The 21722-nt window shown below is 40.1% G+C and overlaps 1 protein-coding gene across 1 annotated transcript in view; it reads right to left on the bottom strand.

Annotated features, from left to right (window-relative positions):
- The window catches only part of CUL3 (cullin 3), a 128099-nt gene extending 110815 nt beyond the window's left edge, over positions 1 to 17284 (bottom strand). The window contains 1 exon segment of the mRNA XM_049768155.1: positions 17095 to 17284. Coding sequence (XP_049624112.1) covers positions 17095 to 17160 — 66 coding nt within the window. The 5' untranslated portion in view covers positions 17161 to 17284.
- Positions 17285 to 21722: the final 4438 nt, after the last annotated feature.

The raw sequence follows: 21722 nt of genomic DNA, 5'->3' as shown, positions 1-21722 counted from the left end.
CCACCCACTGATTGGGAGAAACTATTCACCCAATATCCATCAAGTAAGGGGCTAATATCCAAAATATACAAGGCATGCACAATACTTTACAAGAAAAAAAAATCTAATCCCATCAAAAAATAGGGAGAAGAAATGATGGACACTTTGCCAAAGAAGAAATATAAATGGCCAAAAGGCACATGAAAAAATGATCCACATCACTAATCATCAGGGAGATGCAAACCAAAACAACTATGAGGTACCATCTTACACCAAAGAGAATGGCGCACATCACAAAGAATGAGAACATGCAGTGCTGGCAGGGATGTGAAGAGAAAGAAACTCTTACCACTGCTAGTGGGAATGCCTTCCAGTCCAACCTTTATGGAAAGCAATATGGAAATTCCTCCAAAAACTGGAAATTGAACTCCCATACGATCCAGCTATACCACTCCTAGGGCTATACCCTAGGAACATAAAAATACAATACAAAAATCCCTTCCTCACACCTATATTTGTTGCAGTGCTATTTACAATAGCCAGGTACTGGAAACAACCAAGATGCCCTTCAGATGAATGGCTAAAGAAATTGTGGTACATAGACACAATGGAATATTATGCAGCCGTCAGGAGAGATGAAGTCATGAAATTTTCCTATACATGGATGTACATGAAATCTATTATGCTGAGTGAAATAAATCAGAGGGAGAGAGATAGACGCAGAATAGTCTCACTCATCTATGGGTTTTAAGAAAAATAAAAGACATTTTTGCAATAATCCTCAGAGCAAAGAGGAGGGCTAGAAGGTCCAGATCACAACATGAAGCTCACCACAAAGAGTGAAGAGTGCAGTTAGAGAAATAACTACTCTGAGAACTGTCATAACAATTTGAATGAATGAGGGAAGAAGAAAGCCTGTCTAGAGCACAGGTGGGGGTGGGAGGGGAGGAGGGAGACTTGGGGCATTGGTGATGGGAATGTTGCACTTCTGAAGGGGGGTGTTCTTTACATGACTGAAACCCAACTACAATCATGTTTGTAATCAAGGTGTTTAAATAAAGATAAAAAAGAATGTAGTTCTAACCCAAATTATTAAACAATATTTTCAAGTTTCAAGCAGAAGATAAGCAGAGTACAAATAGCAGTAGAATACTGCTTCTTCACCCAGCCATTACACACCAGTCTCAATGAATTTACCTTGGGTTTCAAAGCTCCCAAGATCTTATAGCTGCAAAGTAAAAGGTAGAAAGAAAGAGGAAACATGGAGCACAGGGCAAGAGTGACACCTAGGCATATACCCACTTGTGTATCTTCTCAAGTACCCAAACAAATAGTATAGTATACTATGCTATAGTATAATACATAAATATTGCTACTATAGCAAGAAATGGTCACTTTCCTATAACTGTAGTAAAGTCTACAATGCCTAGGGGATGAACCTAGATCATTTTAATATTGATCTGCATTCCCAGTACCACTTCCCCCCTTCCTTAAAAAAAGCACTGTCTGTGTTGGGCACTTGGTTTCATTCTTGGTGATGGTCAACTGGCAATAAAGGTTCAATGCTCAGGCTGGCAATGAATGCTGTTTAGGCCCAGCAGTATTTGTGAGGCCTTAAGCAAGTTACCCCTACCACACTCTGCCAAAGCAAACCCAGGGCACTAGGCATCTCCCTAGCTTCATTGATACTATTTTTGCAGATGAAAATAGAAGTTACTGGAACTTTTTTTCTTAATTTGTGGGATTATACCCAGCGGTACTCAGGGGTTATTCCTGGCAAGCTGGAGAAACATTATGAGTACTGGAAATCGAACCCATGTCAGCCATGTGCAGGTAAGGTGCTTATCCTCTGTGCTATCTTTCTGGTCCCAATATTATTCATCTAACTGAAACTCTCCCAACAATAAAATGAGATCCTTCCTATTACCAGAAACTATAAAATTTCCATAGTATTTGTTATATTTCATAATATATATAACTGTATGCACACTGTCTAACTATACCACTAAATCTCACACACTATTACAGGATCACACATATGTTTGCTATTTAAACATTTACCTAAAATAAAAAAAAAAAAGCAAGAATCGTATTTTGGATGGAATCATTAGTTAGTAGTAGTAGTAGTTAGTAGTAGTGGTGGTGGTAGTAGTAGTAGTAGTAGTTAGTAGTAGTGGTAGTAGTGGTAGCACAAGTACTAATAAAAATAAAACATATCTAAGCACAAGTTTTGAGATCCACATTTCTAACCAACAAGCTAAACTTATCTATTATCATCCAAAATAATACATTCTTCTCTTGACTTTAGTCATAGAAGTCTGCTTAAATAGGCAAGCCCAGTTCTCCAAAACCATAATACCAAATTGTAAATAATAAAACCATTTATATTGAAACCAGCTACACACAATTCATAGTGATAAATGTTAACTTTGTCTTGAAATGCACCTACCTATACATCTAAAGACAAAAGACCTATCATAAAATTAATAAGTCTGCTCTCAAGTCTACTCAAAATTTTTTTATAACATCCCATACAAAAAAGTATGCAAAAAATAGACCAAGGCTGTAAAAATAGAGCTCACTCTACTATTTAACCATCATCACCTAGATTTTATTTAAAAGAAAATCTAGAGCCAGGTATGTAGGTGGTTTAGTGGTAGAGGCATGCCTTACATAAGTAAAGCCCTGGGTTTGATTCCTGGCACCATAAAACGTAATCCGTATTAACTATGCACTCCTCCTTCCACCAGTCCATGGTAAACAGACTATCCCAACCAAAATAAAGAGAAGAAAATTCTAAGACTAACATATAGGTAACTTTTATAATAGCACATAAAATATGTTAGGCCACAGCACATAGTAATTCAGTTCATTAATTGACCAAAGTATACACATACCACATGCCTTGGGCTGGGGGTGAGGGGGTTCATGGTAAATCACATGCTGTTTGTATGTGAGACCCTAGAACCATAAAAAAGTAAGCTAAATACACCATCTCTACAGAAGCGTTTAAATTGGAATGGGTCTAAGATAACACCAAATTAAAATTTCTTGCTTTTTGCAGAGGGGTTTCACATCCAGCAGTGTTCAATGCTTATATCTGAGTCAGCCACAAGCAAATCTAGGGCCTTATAGCACTATCTATCCAGCCCAAAATTATTACTTCTATGTCTCACGAAAGAGCCAACTATTGGGAAGTAGGAGATCAAAGACCAGATAGATAGTTCATTGGAATAAAGACTAATTCAACTCAAGTCATCTGGCCACTCAATATTAAAAATCATTTTATAACTGGATATGCTACCTCAACTACATGATTATTTCAACAAGTCTACAGAAAAGCACTTTGGGAATCAAAGAGACTGCAAACAGGCCAGAGGCACATGTGAGGGAACCCAGCTCAATTCCTGGCACCACCAGCACAGGGAGAGCCCTAAGGGACAACTGTCAGATGAGTCCACCAGAGTGAAAGCAATATTCAGCCCTAGCACTGAACCTTCAACCCTGACAGCAAAGTATTGGCTGGAAGTGGTCCCTCAAGTTCCCTTGTACTTTGGGGGAGGGGAGGAAGCTTTGAACCACAAATCTGGCTTCTCAGTCATTTTATTTCTTAAATTAAAGTCATGACCCTTAAATTTGAGCCTTAAATCATGCTTCAGATTAATACTTTCCCTTTAATCCTCTGTTTCCTCATTATTAAATCAGAGGTTTCTAATGTCCCTTTCAGCTGTTCAAAATTAAAAATATAAAAATAAAAGCAAATAAATTTACTATTTACTTAGCTAGAAACAACATTCATCAAAATGACCTGCATAAACACATTTAATTTACATATACCATGCGGTGAATTATTTTAAAGTATTTGATCTGAAGGCTGGAGCTATAGTATAGGAGCATAGGAGGAATGAATAGTAGTATAATATAGTCTTACTTTGCATATGGCCAACCACAGTTCTATCCCTGGCACAACAGTATCCTGAGCAGAGCCAAAACTGATCTGTAAGCACAGAGCCAGTGTAAATCCTCAGCATTGCCTACTTCTAAGAACCCAAAGATAAAGTAATTTAAAATTATAAAAATGGGGCTCCCGCCTTTTTCATAGAACCTTGGGACACAGATTACTTTGTTTTACCTCATATTTCTGCATTTTTCTATAAAATTAACAAGAAAGGGGGAAAAAAAGGATGGGGGCCACGGGTCAAGTGGTCTCAGGTGCATTGGTAGAGGAAAAAAAAAAGACAAAACAAAATATCCAAGGCAAAGTCAACAGTAGAAACAAGAGACCTAAACTTTAACAATCTAAACTTAAATGGGCCTGTTATACTGGAAGTCAAGGGGGCAAAGGTTTGTGGTATAGGATGCACTCTGGGAACACTGGTGGAAGGAGGTCTACACTGTGGTAGGAATGGCCCTGATTCACTGTATGTCTGAAATCAAACTCTGAAGGACTTCGTAAATCACAATGGTTTCAATAGAATTAAATCAAATTGAATGAAATTATATAACTTTAAGAATTCACATTCTAAAAATATTTAGAATAAATTTTTTGCTAATCAAAAGCTTTAAGAAATGTGCTAACTTTACAATTTAAATTAAAAAACGTTAACTCATAAAGTTAAACAAATGTATCTTTCATATGTTATGCTTCTATTTTATTCAAATCAATACAATAACTTGATTGATGCCTGCCTCCCTTCTTTAAGAATATTCAGCCCAGTTTGAAGAGATTGGCTGTGAAGGAAAATAGGATCATGCTAACACGTTTGGAAATATAGGTTCCTTAGTACAATTTATACACTTAATTTTACCGAATAATATATATTTCATTCCAATTCTTTCTAAGTGTGGTCTCTGAGAATACAAATTAATGAGGCTTACAAGTTTGCAAAAGATCATTCTGAGGCTCTAAAACAGGGGTCTTCAAACTATGGCCCGCATGCCACATACTGTATTTGTTCTCGTTTTGTTTCTTCACTTCAAAATAAGATATAGGAATTTGTTCATAGTTTTTATTTTCACTATAGTCCAGTCCTTCAACGGTCTGAGGGACAGTGAACTGGCGACAGTGAACTGGCCCCGTTTCAAATTCTTCTCATTCAGTAAGCTTCAAGCTCTGTCCATCTGCCTCTTGCTAATAACTTAAACAGAAATATTTTGCCTGTGTAGTTCTATTATGAAAGCAAGTGGGGGGGGGGGGGGTTTAAAAAAAAAAAGAAAAAGAAAAGAAAGTAGGCTATTTCAGGGCCAATGCCTAGGGTGCTTGCATTGTTGTATACAGGTGAGTTCCCTGGTGCCCCACCAGGAGTGATCCCTGAGCAAAAAGCCAGGAATAAGTGCTGTGCATAGCTGGGTGCCCCCCCCCAAAGAAAGGTATTTCAGAACTATTCTCAATAGTCTGTAATGTAAAAGATATCAGTTGTTGAGTAAAACACAGCTGAGATCTCAATCTGCCCTTTCCTAGGTATAAAATTACTATTGCATATACTTTACTAGTTCTTAATTCCAGACAGACTTAAAACAAGAGTGACAATATCTAAATTCCAGAACATGGTCAGGATTTAAGGTAAAGTTCAAAGTACCTAAAAAAGAGGTTAACATAAAGTAGACATGCAACAAACTGCAGCTAATAATATCATACTGTGACTTCTCATATTATTAATAAAAATGATATGGAAAAGAAAAATAGATATAATAGACATGGAAAAGAAAAGAAAACATTTTCCCAATTTCTTTCAAGTAGACTCAGGATACAGAAGAAGTTATGAGTGGGAGCTCAGTTCAGGTAAGAGCTGGTCTGGACTAAAAAAATCATATGTTAAATAAAGCACTCTGCTGAGTAAAGGCAGCTTTCTTTAAGAGAAACGTATCTCAAAGGAATTCTGGGGTTTTGTTTGTTTTTCTTTTCATTTTTTGAGCCATACTTGGCAGTGCTCAGGGAAGCTAAGAGGTGCCAGAGGTGGAACCCAAGTCAGCCATGTGCAAGGCAAACACCCTACCTGCTGCATTATCACTCTGGCTCATGTTGCATTTTCTTAAACTAAGCAAAGATATTATTTTGAAATCTTCTTATCTTAGTAGTAATCTTTCTCATTTAAAAAGTACTAATAAAGGGAAATAAAATTAAGAAACTTCACTTACATTTTCTACTTTAAAAACTGGCAACATAAAGGGCAGTTATCTATTTGGTTATTTGGGTGCTACACCTGGCCTATTCACATCAGGACATACTCAGGGGACCATATATGATGCCTAGGACAGAATCCTGGGCATGCAGGATTAGGTCATGTGCTCACCTTATTCTCTCAGACTGAAAGAAGTGCTTTCTAGTAGCAACAGTTCTGGATTAGGAAGGAGCAAAGGAAACCATAGTATCAGTTCTCAATTTTCTATTAGCGGCATCAACTTGAGCAAAAAGTACACTACTTAATGTTAAGACTAAAATAATGACTATAGATTTTAAAGCAATGCTCAAATTTTTTTGGTTTTGGTTTTGGTTTTTGGGTCACACCCGGTGCTGCTCAAGAGTTACTCCTGGCTCTGCACTCAGAAATAGCTCCTGGGGGCCAGAAAGATAGCATGGAGGTAAGGCATTTGCCTTGCATGCAGAAGGTCTGTGGTTCAAATCCCGGCATCCCATATGGTCCCCCGAGCCTGCCAGGAGCGATTTCTGAGTGTAGAGCCAGGAGTAACCCCTGAGTGCTGCTGGGTGTGACCCAAAACCTAAAAAAAAAAAAGAAAAGAAAAGAAAAGAAAAAAGAAAAAGAAATAGCTCCTGGCAGGCGCAGGGAACCAGATGGGATGTCAGGATTTGAACCACCATCTGTCTTGGACCGTCTGTGTGCAAGGCAAAGGCAGTAGAACTTTTTTTTTTTAATTTATTTAGGTTTTGGGGACACACCCAGTGACACTCAGAGAATTTACTCCTGGCTCTGCTCAGAAATCGATCCTGGGAGGGCCAGAGCAGTGGCGCAAGGGGTAAGACATATAGCCTAGGACAGACCACGATTCGATCCCCCAGCATCCCATATGGTCCCCAAGCCAGGAATGATTTCTGAGTACACAGCCAGGAGTAACCCCTAAGCATCACCGGGTGTGGCCTAAAAAACAAAACAAAATGCAATGAAAAGAAAAAGAAATCGATCCTGGCAGACTCAGGGGACCATATGAGATGGTGAGGATCGAACAGGGATCCATCCTAGGTCAGCTGCATGCAAGGCAAACGTCCTACCGCTGTGCTATCACTCTGGCCCACAGAACATTTTTAAATTGTGTTATATAACAGCATATAGGAACTTTATATATAAATGGCAACATATATGAACTACAGTAAAAGACCAGAAAGATAGATTCTGAATATATCTAGTTCTTTAATCCTCTCAGTTCTCAAAAGCCTCTAAAATAATTGTCCTGGCAAAGAGTATAGAGGGGGCCGTGCCTTGTATGTGGCCGATCCAATCTGTCTTGATTCTCAGCATGGCCAAGAATGATCCCTTTGCAGAGAGCTAGGAATAACACTGAACATCACTAGTGTGGCCCAAAAACTAAATATACATACAGACATATAAACAGATGTCTGAGTAAATATGTATACAATTATCCTAGATGAATTATTTTTAGTTGAAAATTCCTAGTTTATCACTAGGAACTGTTTTTAATAAGTGGTTACACCACTATTTATGAGAAAACAATGATATTTAATCCTCACAATCAAGTGAGAAAGAATGCTAGAGTTCCCATCCTAAAGATAAGGAAACAAACTAAAATATTACTTCATCCAATTTTCATGAAGATTGATGCTAAGCTAACAAAGATCAAAACAAAACAAAAGTGATGGCTAATTTAAAATCATTCCTAATCAAGGAAATATAATTTGGGGCAGGAGAGATAGCACAGCAGGTAAGGAAATTGCCTTGTATTCAGCTGACCTGGGTTCCACCCCAGCACCTTTGATTGTGCCAAAAGTTATCCCTGAGGAAGATGCATAGAAGGAAAGATCTCAGCAATTAACATTCCTTTCTCTTTTTTTTTTTTTTGGGGGGGGGGTCACACCCAGCAGCGCTCAGGGTTACTCCTGGGTCTATGCTTAGAAATTGCTCCTGGCAGGCTCTGGGGACCATATGGGATGCCGGGATTCAAACCACCTTTCTTCTGCATGAAAGGCAAACACCCTACTTCCATGCCATCTCTCTGGCCCCTGCTTTCTCCTTTTTTAACCAATGAAGAAACAGGGAAAGGTTAAGTGAATTGTTGCTCAAATCCTACAATAATAGAACTAGAATGGAACAAATGAGTTGAAGAAATTGAAGAAGCAAAAACATATGGCACAGGACTAAACTAAGCACAAAATAAATGGACCTGATTTAAAAAAAAAAATGTGACTCCTGAATGCAGAGCCAGGAGTAAGCCCTGAACACCACTGAGTGAGGCTCAAAAACAAACAAATGAGGTAAGTTATTTTTTAAACACTCTTGGTCATTAAGGGAAACAGCAAGGTAGTTACAATTTTCCTTTCCTAAGGGAAAATAAGTAAAGATACAGGTTAAAGAATGAAACTGGAAGGAACTTACACCAAAAACTTCAGAATGTAATTTTTGAAAAGCAAGTCAGAAGAATTCTCAATAAATGCATTAATAAGGGCAGGAATTAAAGTTTGGAAAAGTTCAAGCAGGAGCCTTAATTACAGAGACACAACCAAACAACAAAAACAACAACAAACCTGCCCACAACCACCATTCACCCTGATTAAATCCCCAGCACACCTCCCAACAATGCCAGGAGTAAGCACTAAGCATAATAGTGCAAAACTCAGACCAAAGGAAAGAAAAAAAAATTGTCCCACCAAAAAAACTGAGTATAGATTTTAAGACACCCATATCTTGCAAACTCCAGAAATGTACAATAGTTCTTAATACGAGCAGTTAGAGCAGATTCATAAAATGACCAAAAGATACTACTTGCTGATATTTCTGGTCTGTTTCTATGGAGGGAAGGGGGAAGAAAGAGAAAATGGTCATAGGCACCACTACTTGGGGGACAAAGGGCCTTTAAGATCCAAGACCAACTTAATAAAAAAAGGAAACAAACTACAGGTAGGAGTAATTAAATATTAACAGCTTACATTCACGCATAATGCTTACTAGAAGTCGGGAATTAATCTATAAACTTTGTATTAGCTATTTAGACGTTATTGAGCAATTACCACTGCTTTCTCCTTTTTTTAACCAATGAAGAAACAGGGAAAGGTTAAGTGAATTGTTGCTCAAATCCTACAATAATAGAACTGGAATGGAACAAATGAGTTTAAGATTCCTCAACTACTGAGATGACAAGCTCCAAGTCAGAACGAAGACTGTTACAGAGAAAAATCCAGGTCTGATTTAAAATGCATATCTAGTCCCTGACACATAAAAAAACAAAATTATTGCACTTTAACTTAAATAAATGAATGTGTATGCCCACATACATGAATAAAGTAACTTGAGTTAGAAACACCGAGAACATACATAATAAAGTCCTCAGTGATAGGAGCATATATGTGTAAGTAGTTAAATGATCATAGGGAATACTTGGACGAAGCAGTTCACAGGGGCTCAAGTTACAAAAAAGAAAATAGAGGGGGCAAAGAGATAGTACAGCGTGGAGAACACTTCCCTTGTGCAAGATCAACACATGTTCAACCCAGATTTCTTTCTCAGCACCCTACATGGTCCCCAAGCCCCAACAGGGGTGAACTCTAAGTGCAGAGGAAGGAGTTATCCTTAAGTACTATCAGGTGGGGTCCAAACACACACCTCCAAAAGAAGGGAGAGGATAGACATAGCATATGGGCCCAATAATTCAAGGACTAGAAGAAAAATACCTCGATTAAAAACATCAATCTGTATTTATTTTTCCCAGGGGGGATTGGAAGGGGGAAAGGTAGGAGTCAAGAGGAAGGCAAAGCAAAGAAAAAGATCAGGACGTAGGGAATCCAATCCATAGTGGAAGTAGGGAATCAGTGTGTAAACAGCAAGGCAGGAAGGTAGAGGTCCCAGTAGATGAAGTAATAGAGCACAGCTAATAAAAAAGACTGGATCAGTATTTACATCTTCTGAAGCTCAACCCAAATTTCCTATGCTTTACTTTCAAATCATTATTCCAAAGGGACAAGGCTACCACCGTAAGAAAAGTGCCACAAGATCATTAATGACCTACTACACCTTCAGACTTCACTTAAGAGTTGCAAAAAGGGGTCAAAGATTTCAGATTTCTGCTTGCATACTTACCTGATTATTCAACTACTATGGTTTACCTACACTGTCTTAACCTTGTGGTTTATGAATAGTTTATGTAAGTACAAGCTTTAGGCAAAGATCACCATCTTGTACATGAGAGACACATAGTAAGATATGAAAATACAAAAGTAGGAACTAAAGGGGAAAAAGACATTTTTAAATAAACATTGAATATGTATATCAAGTAAATGTTTACTTCTTCAATAATATGGTCACCAGGGAAGATTCAATGATTATGTGAGAAGTATGTTTTGGAGTTCTTCCCTTGAAATGAGTCCCCCACTTAATAAAATGTAGCATTATTAATGACACGTGCTGGTCCAATCACTAATTGTTTTGGGGGTACTATGCTTTATTTTCCTTATCTCAAAATACTCTGTAAGAAATCTCATTTTATAGAAGAGAAAACTGAAGGAAGAGTTAACTAATTTGTTGAAGGTTACGAAGTTAAAAGAAACAAAAGGGTAGAGTTAAACATTCAAATCCTAGCAGTTCAGAGAATGTACTCAAATTATTCTGTAGTCATACACCATATATATATATATATATATATATCATCCATAGTTTATCTTTGCAAATAGTCACCAAAACGCAAATTAAGTTATTAAAGTGCTATTTTTTCACTTGTAAAAATAACAATATGCTATATCAGCTAGCAACTACACAGAAAACTAATACAACTATGAGGTACAAAAATCTTTCAGGCCAGACTGTCTAGGTTAAAATCTTAATTCTGCCACCTGAATCATGCAAATTTAATGAATTTACACACACAGGCAAAGCACAAGAGTCGGCTGTTAGTACTATTAAGTTTCTGGAAGTCAATTTAGTAATATTAAGTATGGTTAACTCAGCAATTCCATCAACATGCAAGGAGTTAGTTGTTTTATGTGCCCAAATGGTTGCAGCTGCATTATTTATAACACAGATTTTTCTGGGCACTCAAAATTCTTATCAATTGTGAAATAGTTAAGTACTACAGAGTTTAGCTTAAATTAAGTGCATCAAACCCCCATATGGGGTCACACAACTAAACGGAGGGACTGCCCACCCACAAAAGGCAACAGAAGATTTCTAAATGTACAAAAACAATTATTAATCAGCCACACAATGAATCTGAGATGTTCCTCTCGCTGCAATGACTCGGTACATACTTTTCAGTAATAGTCGTCGCTAGTGGAAAAATGATTTTTAAAAATATTTATTTAACAAGGAAACGTATCTATAGTATGACATTGCATTGGGGATGGGGTGGGAGATAGAACTTGGCCATGCCAAGCAATTCTCAGAACTTGCTCCTGGCTCTGTGCTCAGTGATAACAACAGCAGGGCTTTGGGTGACCATATGGGAGATGGAGGTATAATGAGACATCAAACCTGAGCTGACTACAAGCAAGGCAAGCACCCTTACTGCTATACTATGCTGCACTATCTCTTCAACTCCCAAACCATAATTTTTATAAAGTATTATATAAAATACAGTGTCACTATTTTACTATTCCTGTGTATAAAAGACTAAAAGGAAAAGCATCAGAAACATCAATATTGGTTATTTCCAAATGGTAAACAGGTGATTTGATATCCATACTAAAAATAATCTAATAGTTTTCTATTTAAATATGCATCACTTGGGGCCGGAGAGATAGCATGGAGGTAAGGCATTTGCCTTTCATGCAGAAGGTCCATGGTTCGAATCCCTGCATCCCATATGGTCCCCCGTGCCTGCCAGGAGCGATTTCTGAGCATAGAGGCAGGAGTAACCCCTGAGCACTGCCGGGTGTGACCCAAAACCCAAAAAATAATAAATAAATAAATAAATAAATAAATATGCATCACTTTTACACTTAAAAAAGCTGCTAACATGAATTTATAGCTTTGAAACTTTTGGGGAGTTTTAATATATTGACAGCAATTGTAATTCACATTTCATCGTAGTGATCTATTCAGTTACACTCTTGACTTTCTTGTTTGTTTTTGTTTTTGTTTTTGGGCCACACCTGGAAAAGATCAGGGGGTTACTCCTGGCTCAAAAATCACTCTTGGCAGGCTAAGGGGACCCATATGGGATACTGAGGATGGAACCCTGGTCGCCCCACATCAGCCACATGCAAAGCAAAACACCTTACCGCTCTGGCCCCAACACTTTCACCTTTTTGCTGACTTTATAATAAACAAATAAGAATAATACTTAAAGCTGCATTATTTAGAACTATAAATTGCACAACTTTCTTTTGAGGGAGAAGGGTCTCCCAAGTAGCCTTGTAAACCCTGTCCAAAAATTCTCAGCTAACAGATATTCATCTGTGAAGGGGATCTAGGTGTTCCAGGGTACACAGTTCTCTAAGCTGAGATGAAAAAGCACACGTTTTACATGTTAAGTTCAATCCCTGGCATGGGGGAGGGCAGGAATAAATAATAACAGCAAAAATTTTCATTCGTTTCAAAAATAAAGATTATATAAACTTTCTGAACTAGAGAAGCTGTTACTACTTACTCAAATTTGATTACCAATGTACACATAAAGCAGTGAATTAATCTCAAGACTAATATTTTATTTAAAAGCAAATCCTTACATTCTATCCTATACTATTAGAATAGTTTCAAATTCAAAAGCTGTTGCTAACTATTTCCTAGCATCATATGAATTGCTATCTAGGAAGATCAAGGAAAATAATACGGTACAGGTTTATACTTTATTTTTTTTCTAATTCCAAAAGCTGGAAAGCTACTGATAGCTACTGTAAGAATAATTATCTGTCCTATCAGTCTAAGTGCAAGTAACACTTTGATAAGATTTGATGAACACCTTATTCCACTGCTTATAAGAAAATACTAGAGAATGAAAAACAAAGATAACAATTAATCCTTCATTGTTTAATTTGCAAGACTATTACTCGGCTTTCCTGTATGTCTAGTTTTGGCAGTTCTAAAGACACTCTCAAGAAAAACCTATTATGAAGTTCAAATATATTCCTCCAAATCTGGCAGCTAGGAATCTTTAAGAAAACAACAACAACAACATCAACAGTAACAGTAACTGTACCATTTGTTGCTAAACACTTGCTTTATTAAGAACATAAAAAATTATCTAAAAACTAGATGCTTTTAATGTTGGTCACTCTGGGTTCTACTTCATTCATTGTCCTCAAACAGGTGGAGCTCTAGAAAGCTCTTCTAGAATTATGGCGTGAAGATTAAGAGAGATCCTACCTTGTCATGATTTAGAAGGTTGGGTAAATTACTAACTGAAGTCACTTTCAAATCACTCTCTGAACAATCACTTTCATAATGTCTCTTAAAGTCTGAAGGCTAAGCCAAGAAAGGCAAATAAGAGACAGGCGCACTTTCATTCAAACATATCCCCCTCCATCTAATCAATAATCAGACTTTTTAAAACCATGTGGACAAAACCTGAACAATACAGATGATGAGGAGTGGCTGTTCAAGATAAGAATAAAGGTTTGTTTGACAACTAATCTTACATTGTGGAAGAGTACAGGAGACAGATGCCAAAAGCCAGGAAAGAAAAGCAGAACTTCTTGGGCAGCATTATTTGTTCAAATCTCACTTTCCAAGATTTGAACACAACTGCATTCGCCTAAAACTATGAACTGTGTTGTTCTTACGATAAAAATTAAAAAAACTTATAAAAACATTTAAAAAAATAAAACATTTGCACACTATACAAGAACTTAACTGAGATACTTTTCCTTCATGAAAAATTTATAAACACAGAAAGTTCCTTTTTGTTTTCCATCTTAAAAAAACCTGGAAACCTTACAAACAGGTCCAATTAAAATACAAAATGGTACATTAAATTGTGGTGGAATGGCATTTCTTCTGTTGTGAATCACAATAAAAAAAGGCATGTTTAAAATGCAGACCCTAAATATTTAAAGACCCTGATGGGCCTATCTGAAGTACAAGCCAACCTTAGCTTAAAATATTCTGTAAAGTGTCATAATGCTTCATTTTGCAGTAAAAACAAAACATTCCCAAAACATATTCAGCCATCAATTTTATGAAACAGAATCTGAAATCTGCACTTGAGATCTTTGGTTACGCTATCTGAAACTTCTTTTAAATCAAGTTAGCGAAGTAATAATGTAAAATGATTTTAAGTCTGTTAGTATACACAAATTTCTATGAAATAACTGCACTATTTCTGACTAGCAATTCATGCAAACTATTGTTATGTAAGATTGCTAACCTAAAAATGTTTTTGATGATTTACAAATATTCATACATTTACCAAAACTAGTGAAATATATCACTCAAGACATAAAACTTATCAAAAAGGGCTGATTTTACGGTCTAAACTTGTTACATATAAAAAAATGGAATAGTTATTTTCCTAATGAACTATTTAAGAGTGCCATTCTTCAGAAATGAAAATTTTTTTTTAAAAATCAGCAAATATTAACTACTGAATTAGCAAACTTGAGTCACTCACAAATATTTTTAAAGCATTTTAGGCAAAGTGAGACATAACAAATGACAGAAAGGGTCCAAACTAGATCATAACCATAAGTCTATTTTTAAAATAGTTCCTTTACTATGAGTTAACGAACCTATCACCTAATACTATATTATTCAGCTCAAGGAGCAATTAAACCCCACCACTTCCACCCGGCAATGCAAGATCCAGAAAAACAGGAATGTTGGTCTTTTAAGCAGTAATGATATATATAGTTCAAGCACCTAGAACATTGCCTGACACACTGTATTCAATGAATGAAAGAAGGAAGGAATAAGAACAGGTAGAAACAGGCAAACCTCTCTTCAAGAGATCAAAGAATTGATCACAAAGCTACACCATAAACCTAGAACCGGTTAATCACAATATTAACATATTCTTAATTAACATAATAGAGTTGATGTCAAAAGAAGATATCTCACATTTTAATAGTAAACCTAAACTAGACCTTAGTTCAAGGAAAGCAATGCTTTCCTAAAAAAAGAAAAAAATAAGTGCTCAATTCGGAGTAATCTGATATTTTGATAAGATGGTCAGAACTAAATGAATAGGAAAACTAGTATCCCCCACAAAACTGACATATCCAACTCCATGATAAGGAGAAATCATACTAAAGAACTTAAGTAGTGCTCTCAGGTCAACATTTCTCATTTTCTTTATAAGGTGAGAAATTTCTTCACACTTCGGAAAACTTTTACATGAAGTCAAAATTCCTTTCATTCAGTTCTCCTGCGTACACACTAACTTTATTTACATAATGCCAGAAATCTGCAACATTGAGACAGCCCTATTGACTTAATTACAATTTCAAAACTCTGAGCCACATGTAGTCTTTCTTCTCACAGAAGAAGATTCGGAGATCCTCAAGGTCTCTAAGATTATTTGTTGCTCAAGTAGGACCATTATATTAAGATAAGACCTTGTCTACAGCAAACTACTTTCAAACCACCACCAACAAAGACACCTTTTCGAATGTGGTGGGTTTTTTTTTTTAAGTGCATTACCTTCCCCCCACTCCTCTTCACTTTCTCTAGTTCTACTATTTGGGGGAAAAAAACTTGTTCATTTGCTACTTTTGTCTCTCTGGCTGTCTGTACCTGCCATTGGAGTGACAAGGAGCCAGTATGTCCAGTTTCCCTGTCCCAGCAGCACCATTTATTTAATGGCTTGCCACTGGCTCTAAGAATCAGATGACACTATTTTAAGTTATCCCGTCTATGAAACGAGGCAAGAAAGGGGCTCAAAAAGGCCCGAGGGAAAAAAAAAAGTTCCTAAAAGAAAATCCAAGGGGTCTCGCCCCTCAAAAAAAAAATCCTACTGAGTGGAGCAACTTGGGGTGATGGGGGAAAAAAAAAAGAAAAAGAAAACAAAAACAAAAACAAAAACAAAAAGAGCTGGGGAAGCAAGCAAGCAAGCTCCTGGAGCTAAGAAATGGGGAACCGCTGGATCCTGTGTGGCAGCAGCCCCAGGACCAAGCAGCAAGCAAGCAAGCAAGCCAGCAAGCAGCCCAGGAGCCGGGGCGAGGAGGCCATTTCCGCCCCCAAGTTTGCACAAAAGTGCAACGGAGAAGGGGGGGAAGATGCTCGGCACTGCGTGGAACCAAAACCAGTCACGGGAGTCGGGGTCGGGGGCAGAGAGAAAAGAGGGCAAGAGAGCAGCCGGCCAGTCCAGCAACAACTCCTCCCCACCGGGCACCACAAGCCCTGCCAGCCTGCCAGCCTGCAGGGAGGCAGGCAAAGAAAGGGGGGGGCACCCCCAGTCTTTTTTGGAAAAGTTGCACGCACCCAGTGGCCAGTCCCCATCATCATCCCTGTGCGCTGGGCTGGGTGAAGGAGTGGGGGGGGGGGGGGAAAGAGTCCGAGGCCCGCGTCCGCCTTTAGAACAGGGCGAGGGGTTGGGCCTAGAGCCCCCCCAAGAAAAAAAAAAAAAAGAAATCCAACGTGGGGCGGGCGGCGCTGCTGCTGCGAGCGAAGTTGTGGGGAGGTGTGTGTGTGTGTGTGTGTGTGTTCATGTGTGCCGGGGGGCGCCGCCCGCCACCTCGCGGTGGCACGGACCCCCGTCCTGGAGTAGGGCCGCGGCCCCTCGAAGGGGGGAGCCCGGGCCGAGCCGCCCCGTTGCGGGGCCAGGAAGGCTCGCGCCCCACGGTTTCGCGGCGGCCTGGGGGAGGGGAGGGGAGGGGAGGGGAGGCGAGGCGAGGCGAGGCGAGGCGAGGCGAGGCGAGGCCGGGCCTCCCCGGGGCGGCCTGCGGAGGGGAGTCCGGCCGGGGCCTCGCGTGAGGCGGGCGGCCGGCGGGGCCGGGGCTGAGGTTGGGGCTGCGCTCCGCTCGGCCGCGGCTCCGCTGCGCGCCGCGACTGTGGGACTCACCGGAAAGGCCCGGATGCGCATCTTGGTGTCCTTCCGGCTGCCCGTGCCTTTGCTCAGATTCGACATGGTGCTCGGGCCCTTCCGCGGCGAGGCCGGCGAGGGCGGCGAGGGCGGCGGCGGCGGCTTCGGGTCGCGCTCCGAAGCGCCGGTGTCACATTGAAGGCGCGGGCGGGCGGGCGGGCGAGGGGCGACGCTGAGGGCGGCGGCGCGGCCCCCCCGGTGGCTGCCCTGCCTGCCTGCCTGCCTGCCTGCCTCGCCTGCCTGGCTGCCTGGCTGCCTGACTGGCTGACTGGCTGAGGAAGCTCCGGGCCGGCCACTGGGCGGCCTCAGCGGCGGGCGCTCGCGCGAGGGGGCGCTGTGTGGGCGCGGCGGGCGGCGGCGGCGGCGGCGGCGGCTCGGCGGAGGCAGAGGCGGGGGCGGGGGGGGCCTGAGGGGAGGGGGGGGCCCCGACCCTCACGCGCCCGGTCTCTCGGCTCTCTTCTTTTTAGCGCGCTCCTCCGCGATGGCGGCGGCGGCGGCGACGGCTCAACATCTCACTGCGCAGGCCGAACGTCGTCGTCGTCGTCGTCGTCGTCGTCGTAATCGTCGTCCTCCTCCTCCTCCGCCTTCGCCTCCGTCGACGAGATCCGGCCCCGAGGGGGGAGGAGGGAGGAAGGGAGGGAGGGAGATGGGAGGGGGGAAGCGGGCGGGGCGGGGCGGGGCGGGGCGGGGCGAGGCGGCCGGCCGCGGCGGGAGGGGGGGCGGGAGGGAGGAGGGACGCTCGAGTTCAGTCTCGCCTCGCGAGAGGACAGAGAGCGAGCTAGGCCGGCGCGCGCGCGACTTCAGGTGGGGCGAGGGCGGGATCAGCTCTGGCGAATGAGGGGCGGGGAACGGGGAATGTGGGCGGAGCCTCCGGGGCGGGAGGTGGAAAAGGAAAAAGGGGGCGGGGTTTCCGGGTGGAAGCTTTTGAAAAGGGAGCGGCGGAGAAGGGAGGGGAAGGGGAAAAAAAATAAAAAAAGCTGGGCGGAGGTCTCGGCTGCTGATTGGCGGAGAGGAGGTCACGTGGGCTGTAGGAGGCGGGGGAAGTGGGGAGAGCTGGAGTGGGATAGGTCCTATTGAGTTGGATGGACCAGACTGGGCGGGGCGCGGAGCGGGCTGGTCAGGGCTGGATAGGATGAGCTAGGATGGGATGGGTTTGGGTTGGAATCAGAGGAAATAGTCTTACGGAAGTGCTTTGAGGTCTTAGGTGGCTAGAGACGTTTTGAAACTGCTTCCTTTTTTTTCTTTTTTAACTTGGGCATGTGGGACAAGGATAGGGATCCTTGTGAGAGAGTTGCCAGCAGTGTTGAAAATTAAGTTTATATATATACCGATGTTTACACAACGTATATATACATATATATGTACCCCATGTTTATGCAAGGTATTTGGGGTTCAATTTTGCACACCCAACTGTCAGACTGAGAGGTGGTGTGAATGCACAAAATATCCTTCAACTTTCAGAAACTCTAGAACCTCTTGATGCACTGATTTTTTGTATGGGGATTTCAGCACTCATAGTAGTGAACCTTTTCTCTACCTTTAACATGAAATGGCAGGTCCCTTCCTGTAGTGCAATGTCTGGGTAAATGAGGTTAAAGAGTAGAATATTATTAAATTTGTCTTTAATCATTTTTTTAGCATTCCTAAGGATTGAAGTTTTGAAAGCCGAAATTGTTTCCCATAATTTGACGTTGATTTGGAAGTGATTTGTGCTTTTTGTTTTTGTTGTTGTAGAAAGTCCGGGTTGATCCCTTAATTATGATTCTCCCTTCTTAATTTGCCTTTTTGCCCACTTGATGTTATATGTAAATTTCCGAAATATTGTAGTTCCCATTAAAGTTTGCGACCTCATTTAAATAAAGCCATTTTGTTGGGCTGCTTATCTTATTTGAAAGCTGGTGTTATGCTACTTTTTTTTAAATAGAAAAGCTTTATAAAGTAAACTAAACAAACTGTGTTAATTATTTACTATAAAGCTGGATTTGCCCTAAATTGACTTCATGCTGACAACTAGATTTATTAATGTTGTGATTTCATCCCCTACTTAGTTGAAATGGCCTCTTGGAAATAACATATTTTCCTTTTTTGTTTTGTGGAATTTGCTAATCAAAACATGAGCTTAAGTAACAAGGATGTTGCCTGAAGCAATATCTGTGTACAAACTGAAGCTAAATATATGCCATACAGAACCGGGTTGATAAGGTAAGATTAGGAAAGGCTCTGACTTAAATCAAAGATAATTGGATAGAGTTTATAATCTGTATGCTGATTGAACAGCCAATTTGTAATCATTAGAATATAATAACAGCCAATGCCTTCTGTTGTTTATGCATCCCAGTTTTTTGGTAATGTAAGAATATAGGTTCTGGGGTCATTAGTTTAAATACTGGCTCTACACTTAACTGAGAGCATATGTCTTACGGGTCGATATTTTTTGATTATCAGTGCTTGGAATTCCAAATAAAATAGAAATGATAGTAATAATCTCCTCCTTGGACTGCTATGAAACTTAGATTATTTAATACATTTTTAAGTCCTTCGAGCAATACTCAGCAAAGAGGGACCACGGAGTATTTGTAGACTATTTTTCATTATTATTTGAACATGAAACTTTATTCACTTATTTATTCAGCCTTACACATCAATCTTTTTTTATTAATTACTTCATGTAAACACTTGATTACAAGGTTGTTCATAAAACAATTGTTTTTTTTTTGGGGGGTGAGTTTGTTTTGTTTCTTTGGGTCACACACCCGGCAGCACTCAGGGGCTACTCCTGGCTTTATGCTCAGAAATCGCCCCAGGCAGGCTCGGGGGACCATATGAGGAACCATATGGGATACCAGGATTCGAACCACCATCCTTCTGCATGCAAGGCAAACGCCCTACTGCTGTGTTATCTCTCCGGCCCCAATACAATTGTTTTTAACAAATACAAAGTTATTCATGATTGAGTTTCAGCTATGCAATATATGACACCCTTCACCATTACACATTTCCCACCACCAATGTCCCCAGTTTCACTGTTGCTCTCCTCCCTGCCTGCCTATGGGGCAGGCTTTTTCTTCTCTCTCTCTCTCTCTCTCTCTCTCTCTCTCTCTCTCTCTCTCTCTCTCTCTCTCTCTCTCTCTCTCTCTCTCTCTCTCTCTCTCTCTCTCTCTCTCTTTCTCTCTCTCTCTCTGTCTCTCTCTCTGTCTCTCTCTCTTTCTCTCTTTCTCTCTCTTTCACTCTTTTTCTCCCTCTCTCTCTCCTCTCTCTCTCTCTCTCACACACACACACTCCCCTAATTTTTAATACATTTTAACACATTTTAATAGTGAAGGGGTGAAAGGGTACCAGGCATATCACTTTATACACTTTTGGCCCTAATTCTTATCCAGAGTGATCAGTTCCAACTATCATTGTCACAATGGACCATTTATTACCCTAATTGCATTCCCTACACTTTGTAGTAAGCTTTTTACCACAGACTGGTCCTCCTGATCCTCATCTTTCTTGTCTGTAGATATTATTACTAGACTATCTTTTATCTTTCTTATATCCCACAAATGAGTGTGATTACTCTATGTCTATTTCTCTCCATTTGACTCATTTTACTCAGTTTAATAATCTCCATATCCATTTATGTATAAGCAAATTTCATGACTTCATTTTTTTTCCTAACAGCTGCATAGTACTCCATTGTGTAGATGTACCACAGTGTCTTTATCCACTCTTGGGCACTTGAGTTGTTTCCAGATTCTGGCTATTATAAATAGTGTTGCAATGAACATAGGAATGCAGAGAGCTTTTCTGCATGATGTTTTGGGGCTTTGGGGGTATATTCCTAGTAGTTGTATTGCTGGATCATATGAAAGCTCAAATTCTAGTTTTTTGAGGAATATATATATTTTTTTTTCCAAAGAGGCTGGACTTAACATTTACACCAGCAGTGAATGAAAGCCCCCTTCTCTCTGCATTCACACTAGGTGTTCTTGATTTTTGTTTTTGTTTTTGTTTTTGATGGGTGCCAGTCTCTGTGATGTAAGATGATAACTCACTGCTTTGATTTGCATCTACCTGATGATTAATGATGTAGAGCATTTTTTCTTGTGTCTTTTGACCATATGAATTTTTTCTTTGAAGAAAAGTATATTCATTTGTTCCCATTTTGGATGGGGTTAAATGTTTGTAGACTATTATTATTCTGGACAACTAAGGTCAGTGTTTATTTGTTTGTGTGTTTTCAGTAGGTAACTTCTAGGAAATAATATACTTTATAAAGTGAATCTTAGTTTTTAATTAAGCCAGTTTCTAGCACTTGTGATTTCACAAAAAAAAAATTTCAAAATTCTAGGATACCAATATAAAGTTGGTGTCTTAATGTTGTCAGTCAGGTGCACTAAAAAATAGTAACTATTGGGGACCAGAACGATAGTACAAGTAGGTCATTTGCCTTGCTTCCATCCCTAGCCTTAATCATGAACCCCAGAGTCTCCCTGAAGTGATTCCAGTGTGTAGAGCTAGGAATAAGTCCTGAATAATCCAAGTGTTGCCCTAAAAAGAAAAAAAGGAATAAATATCACAGAGTAGCCCCATTATCTTACTAAAGAAAAACTGTTTAGCCC

The sequence above is a fragment of the Suncus etruscus genome, chromosome 2 (assembly GCF_024139225.1).
Source record: "Suncus etruscus isolate mSunEtr1 chromosome 2, mSunEtr1.pri.cur, whole genome shotgun sequence".
Classification (NCBI taxonomy): Eukaryota; Metazoa; Chordata; class Mammalia; order Eulipotyphla; family Soricidae; genus Suncus; species Suncus etruscus.
The sequence above is the reverse complement of the archived record's forward strand: the minus strand, read 5'-3'. Positions and strand labels throughout refer to the sequence as shown.